Source organism: Sturnira hondurensis, unplaced genomic scaffold (genome assembly GCF_014824575.4).
Source record: "Sturnira hondurensis isolate 20B ecotype Veracruz unplaced genomic scaffold, ASM1482457v3 Scaffold0022136, whole genome shotgun sequence".
In the NCBI taxonomy this organism is placed as follows: Eukaryota; Metazoa; Chordata; class Mammalia; order Chiroptera; family Phyllostomidae; genus Sturnira; species Sturnira hondurensis.
Genome location: NW_028094767.1, coordinates 1,146,042 through 1,153,136, shown reverse-complemented (window position 1 = coordinate 1,153,136; position 7,095 = coordinate 1,146,042). Strand labels below are relative to the sequence as shown.

General features: G+C 36.1%; 1 protein-coding gene across 1 annotated transcript; it reads right to left on the bottom strand.

Moving 5' to 3' along the window:
* Nucleotides 1-915: 915 nt before the first annotated feature.
* On the bottom strand, nucleotides 916-6,615 carry COX7A2 (cytochrome c oxidase subunit 7A2). Its single transcript, XM_037034330.1, has 4 exons — nucleotides 6,518-6,615; nucleotides 5,254-5,343; nucleotides 2,868-2,952; nucleotides 916-1,121 (listed from the first exon to the last, which is right to left on the bottom strand). Exons 1-4 carry the CDS (start codon nucleotides 6,533-6,535, stop codon nucleotides 1,063-1,065), a joined length of 252 nt encoding a protein of 83 aa, XP_036890225.1. The 5' UTR covers nucleotides 6,536-6,615; the 3' UTR covers nucleotides 916-1,062.
* Nucleotides 6,616-7,095: the final 480 nt, after the last annotated feature.

The window sequence follows — 7,095 nt, the reverse complement described above, 5'->3', positions numbered from 1 at the left end:
AGCATTGGCCTCCGAACCAAAGGATAGCAGGTTCGAGTCCCAGTCAGGACACATGCCTGGGTTGCCAGCCAGGTCCCCAGTAGGGCGCATGCAAGAGGCAACCACACATTCCTACTTTTCTCCCTCTCTTCCCCCTAACCTTCTAAAAATAAATAAATTTTTAAAAATACCCTGAATTTATCAGTTTTATCCAGATATTATAGTTTACTATAAAACCCTTACCCACAGTTTCCCCTAGATCTGATGCACCTAGACTCTAATCTTTATATGGTATTACAAATGTACACCTTGCAAAGATGACAAAGTCTAACTCCTTTAAATTCCCTTAGAAGACAATTTTTAGAAATGAACTATATAAGGAAAGTTATACATTATGACATGCATTAAAATAACAATAAAAACCCACTCTGAGTGTGAAGAAGGGACAAGTACTGAATTATTTTACAGCTGTACTAAAGCCAAATTCTAAAATAGATTCTATCTAATATTTAAATATATACTCACATAGCTAAGAAAGAGAAAGAAAAGAAACTTGAATCTCATGAACCAAAAATAGCCTGCTTCCACTAACCTCAGGCTTTAGCATATCCCAGGACACAGTACAGTCAGGGCAGGGACTTCATGTGTCAAGCTTGACTAAAGCTGATGACCATCCACTATGTCACTCTGAGATGCTAAAAATAAAATTTCACTAAAATAATATCACAGTCATACTTTATATACCTTAATGACAAAATAATTTTTTGTTCCTTACATGAAATTTTTTTCCAATTTTTTAAATTATTTTTTAAGTACAGTTTTCTGTCTATTACTCCCATCCCATCCCACCCCCATACTCCCCACATGAAATTTTTAAGACAAAAACCTGAAAATTATTGATATATGTATCCTAGAATGTGATAAAATAAGACAAAGCATGGTAAAGACTGCTTTATTGGTGGCAGTTAGTACAAGTCAATAAATATTGATCCCCAAAGAAGAACTCAGTTATTAATCAGCTTACTGGTTGACAGAGAGCTGAATGAAACTGACCCAGCTGATTGCTGGGAGGATAAACTAAAGTCAATTCTGCTTCTTGGGAAGTGAGGCCATGGCCAGCTGATATATGGCATATGCTGTTCCTAAAAAATAAAAAGAAACAAAAGAAGAATTTAAATTAATTCTAAGATTTAAATGTGTAACCCTAATATTTCTAAAAGCTAAAAGTTATAAGATAAAGGCAAGGCTGGCAATAAGACTACTCTTATGGGAACAAAAAAAAATATGTTGATAGATGCTAGCAAAATGTTAAAAATGTGTGTGTGTGTGTGTGTGTGTGTGTATATTAGTCTAGCTGCAATATTACTTCACTTCTATACAAAGTGCTGGATGTAGCTCAATAATGTATCTGTCAATTTAATAACATGTAAAAAAATGTTTAAATATGATTTGAAACACATACTTACCTAGGATTGCCTGAGAAATGCTAACAATGATTTAAAAGCCAATAAAGAAGTCAAAATACACAAGCCTTCCCTAAAATGTATTATCAAGGCAAAAACCAAGAAACAGTAATATATAACTTTAAAATTATTAAACTTAATGTAAGAATATCTAATAACTAGAAATTTATTTTTAAAACTAATTAACCAGAATGTCTAAGAAGCAGTCACACTGGACAAAAAGAAAAAAGTAGGACTTTATCTTAGGAAAGCCCAATGTTACTATCTGGTCGTTGTCTTCACCCTTAAACACCCCTTCACTGTATTAAATTCATGCCACAGAAGGCACCTTCGCATGAGCAGAGGGACTTTGTAATGAGTGCTCAAATCCCAGCTTTTCCACAGAAAAGCAGCATTACCTTGAGTAAAGAACATAATTTCTTCATCTTAAAATAAGAACATATTATGGACTTAATACAAGGGTTTCGGAAATCCATGTGGCATTCCTAGCAATAGATAAGCACACAGTAATCACTCTAAATACAAGTGTCTTCCTTCCTCCCCCAGAGAGCAATCATTCAAATTCCCAACTCTGCTCCTAGTATACCAATTTGTGTATTCCACTTGCTAATACTGAATAATGGACCTGCCCAACCCACAGGAAAAAAGTCAAAGCATTTTTGCATAGTAATCAATATTTATATGTACAGGTTTTATCATAAATATGTGTGTGGAGAATTTAGATGTAAAATGTTTTTACTATGCATCCCAGTCAAAATGTTTAAAAGCCCATTAGGGTGGATGGGGTGGGGGTAGAGTGGATGTGTCTGGTTCCTCCAAAGGCCTGCAGGACCACCCATGGCACAATGGAAAGCCACATCTATCAAAAAATAATCATCAAACTTTATTGGTACATTTTTTAAGACATTAAAATGCTCTTACACAATATGTATCAATTATCTTCTTGAATACTTATATGCAAAAGAGTAAGACCTCATATTCTGGAAACAGACTACCTATGTTAAAATACCGGCCTAACACAATGCTTTATACTGATGATGTATTATAGAATCATATGCTTGAAACATATAATCATATAAATAAATGTGCCCTGACTGGTGCAGTTCAGTGGATCAAGCACCAGCTTGTGAACCAAAGGGTCACTGGTTCAATTCCCAGTCCAGGCTCATGCCTGAGTTGCAGGCCAGATCCCTGGTGGGGAGCATGTGAGAAGCAACCAAACACTGATGTTTCTCTCCCTCTCTTTCTCCCTCCCTTCCCCTCATTTGAAAAATAAATAAGTAAGTAAAATCTTAAAATAAAATAAAAATGTTACCCAATACACAACAAAAAACATTTAAAAAATACTGGCACAGTAAAAGCAATAAAACTGTTAGTTACCTATACTATTACTTTTCTATAAACCAAGCATTTCAAATGTCTTACCACCAACTGTAAGAATCATGGTAGCTCTATACAGGAGGGCATCAGCTACCCCACCCTTTAGATGCACTGGAATTCCATTATCCTCCTAGGTTAAAAAATAACAATAATAAATAATACACATATCATTTGTTTCCAACTAAGCTCAAAAGGCTAATCTATTCACTCAAAATTAAGTGGTTCCTTCAACCCTTGGAATTAAAATATTTTACACTTCAAAACTAAAAAGAACTCCAATTTTCCCGATTCTTTCTCTACTACTACTACTTTTAAAATGAGAACTTCTAAAATCAACATTCTTTAAAGTTAATTTCAGATCAATAAAGATGTTCTTCCCATTGAACATATAAAATATAAATGTTAAATGCTCTGAAAATATACACTGAATCCAGCAACATAATTATTAAAAATATTAGTAACCATCACACTTTAGATTCAGTCACAGAAAAGATTTTCTTTCTTTCTTTCCAAAACACAAGAAAGAAGAGAAGAGAAGAGAAGAGAAGAGAAGAGAAGAGAAGAGAGAAGAAGAGAAGAGAAGAGAAGAGAAGAGAAGAGAAGAGAAGAGAAGAGAAGAGAAGAGAAGAGAAGAGAAGAGAAGAGAAGAGAAGAGAGAAAAGAGGGGAGGGGAGGGGAGGGGCTGAAAGGAAAAGAAGTTTCAGTTTATAACCCTAAATCATGCCCTTAGTTCAGCACCCGGCATAGACAGATGTTTAATATAACCATTTTACCTTTACATAGTTTACATAATCCAACTTTTTAATCACTTAAAATTTATTTGCAAAAAACCAGAGATCATGATAAAACAAAAAGAATCATTGACAATCTAACTACTTATAAAGGTAAACTACTCTATCCCACTAAGTCTATCCTCACGAGAAAACCACTATTAACAGCACTGTACATATCCTTAAAGATGTTTTTATTGCTTATATTGGCACATCTTCTAATTTATATACATACGTTCTTATATACAAAATGAAGTTATGCTGCATAATAATCTACCACATATTACTTTTTTCAATTCTATCTCGAAAAATATTTGTTAGTCAAACGTACCTTGTTCCTTTTAATGGCTACTAGCATTCTACTATGCAAAATATAATATATGAATTAGCTAGTCTTCTACTAATGCATATTTACGTTATTGGGGCTTGGGGATATTAAAATCCCATAATTATTAGCCTTTTTCCTGTTTTTAAATATTTGTGATACTACTTCTGTGGGAAAGATTCTTAAAAGTAGGAGTCCTAGATAATAGGGTACTTGTGATTTGTTTTTAATGATAGTTTCAAATACTCTTTAAAACTTTTGTACCAATTACACTACTACCTAACATGTATCAAAGTATTGGGATGAATGTACGCATCTCCCACACCTTGCTAACATAACCTATTTTAAATCTTTCTAAAATTTTGACAGTTGTAGAAAAAAACTAGTAACCTGTAATTTTAATTTGCATTTCAAATTGATTTGTAGAAACTCTTCCTATTGTATACTAAGGACATTAACTTTTGTTATATTTTAAAAACTTGCTCCATTTGTCACTTGTCTTTTGTAACCATAAATGCATTTAAAATTTTCATGCCATCAAACTTTGCAAATTTTATCCATCACAGCTTCCTTAGGAAGTTTTCCCACCCCCACAATTATAGTAGTTAATACTACTGTAGTATATACCTGACATTTGCTAAGACAGTAGATCCACACAAAAAAGTAACTACATGAGGTGAGAGATGTTAGTTACCTCAACTGTGATAATCACCACAAACACATTAAACATCAGGTATAACCTAAATATATACAAATCAGGTATAACCTAAATATATACAAATTCTGTCAATCATACCTCAACAAAACTGGTGGGGGGAAATATCTCCTGTATTTCCTTCTAATTTTTTTGAGACACATTTATATCTGCAATTTATATTTTAATGTAAAAACAGAAGGGCTCTAACTTTACTTTCTTTAAAATTGTCAGCCAATTTTTCCAGTATCAATTAACTGTATCCTTTCCCCACTGATCTGGAATAGCACCTTTAACATATATTACATATATTCTTTGTTTGTTTATTTGTTTCTGGGCCATTCCTATGTCTCATTTGCCCATTCTTGTGTAACTACCATAAAGAGTGCCAACCCAATGTAATTTATCCAAAGAAAGTGTCACTGACCTATATATACCCTTTCTCCTCCTTTCTTCTGCTCCCTCAAAGGCCTCCTGGATAGAGCAAATGCCCAGTTAGCTAGCAACACACAGTCTCTTATTGTTCTTTTGCTACTACAACAGGATCACTAATAATCAGATGTGTCCAGGTTTAATTCGTATGTCCACCTTTTGGTAATCATATTATTACATATAACAATCTCTCATAAAATATTTCAGTACCTGAAATAACTTTTGTTTCTCTGGAACTTTATTTTCAAACTGCCTGCGTGAAGCAGTAGTTATGGTCCTCTGGGCGACCTGGCGAAGAGCCTACAATGTTAAATGCATATGTATTAAACAGACTTAGGGCATACAGAAACCTTCTAAACCAACCATGGTTTAATCTTTTAAATTACAGAAGAGGAAAAGAGAGAGTTAAAACATATTTAGTAACTAACAAAGTTATACACCAACATCCACGATTTCCAATTTGTTGTTCATCCTCTTCTTTAATATTACATTCTGCAGTGTCCAAAAACCACAGTCAAGAAGCAATTCCTGCTAATTCCGAGCAAGAAAAAAAAAAAGACAAAAAGCCCAAATCCCATGAGCTTTACCTAAACTGACCAAGTACGATTATATAATCCTTGAGAAAATCATACTGCTATATATTACAAAAATAAAAATGGGTTACAAAATACACTAAGCTCAAGTGTTTTCATTTAATACTCTATCATATTAAAAATCTACTATGTGATATCAAAATAAACTAGCATTAAAACTGTTTCTCCCATTTTTCCCTTAATAGGATATATTTTCACTATATACCCAATTAATGAAACACACACTTCACTTCCTAAACATATTAAGAAACTAAGTAAAATCTTACTGAACTACTACAAAAGCGATCACTATTACATTTTCCTTTTCTTTTGGAAATTCCGAGAAAATATTTCACATGCTCAAAGTCGGTGGAGCGATAAAGGACACTGCAGAACCGTCTGAAGGAAGCAACAGTACACTTCCGCCATGACTGCTACAGATGTCCCATCCGAAATCGAACGGCTGGCTCTTTAAACTGCCTTTGTCGTTCACAACGCTCTGAACCACTGAAACTTAAGGCCTTTCATGGCAGAGTAACAGCTTTCTGCCTTTCTACTCTGCCTGAGGCTTCTGAGTATTAGCAACTTCCCACCTAGACCTTGGTTTTACTAAAATCAGACCTACTGAACTCATCCACGGCCTTGAGAGTGAGGAGGCTGAGAAGTCACCTCTTTAGCCTCTCCACTCCCTAGACCTACCAAGCACAGCCTGAAGCGAGGGAACAGGAAAGGAAAGTAACGTCAGGAAAAAAGGACGCGGGGCAAGGTGACTTAAGAAGCCGCCACCTCCCTTCCTCCTTCCCTCTCGGAACAGGCTTTTATGTGGGCCGTGACCCCTTAGCCTCCTCTGCCAACCCCACCGTCCCTCACTGCGACTGAAAGCCGGGAAACTCCTCACCCACCAGCAGATTCCGCAGCATGTTGGCTCAGCTACTGCCCACCAAACGCGTCAACGGAACACCAGAAACAACTGACGCCACACCGGAACCGGAACTACTTTCTGGCCATGCGTAAACGTCAAGTGCGTATTTCCGGGCGGAGGAAGGCTCCCTAACCGTTGAGAGTGAACGAAAAGCGAAAGCCCCGAAACGTTGTGGCCGCTCTAGCCAGCTGGTCGTTTTGACCCCTTGAGGTCGTTTTTGACCTGTCGGACGCCATTCCCGAGGCTGGCCCCGGGAACTAAGGCTTAGAAATGACTTTTGAGACCGGGGAATGTGAGGAGTGACGCGTTTACTCTTTTAACTAGCTTATATAAAATTAGGGTGAGACCACGCTATCCCAGAAAATTGCATATTTGGAACGAGAACTTTGAGCGTAAAACTTTGAGCAACCTTTGAGCCAGTTTAGGGACAGAAAGAACAGTAGCTTGGCTGAACTGTAAGCTGCGAAGCTGAATGAAATTCAGAACAAAGAAGGTAACTCCTCTTACACGAGTTCAATCAGTTTTCTCCACCGAAGAAGCTGTTGTGAGGGCGTTATT

Coding starts and splice junctions, on each gene's coding strand:
- COX7A2 (XM_037034330.1), bottom strand. Junction 2,953..5,253: donor AGAAACAAAAGTTATTTCAG/GTACTGAAATAT, acceptor TTTTTAACCTAG/GAGGATAATGGAATTCCAGT. Junction 1,122..2,867: donor CATGATTCTTACAGTTGGTG/GTAAGACATTTG, acceptor TTTATTTTTTAG/GAACAGCATATGCCATATAT.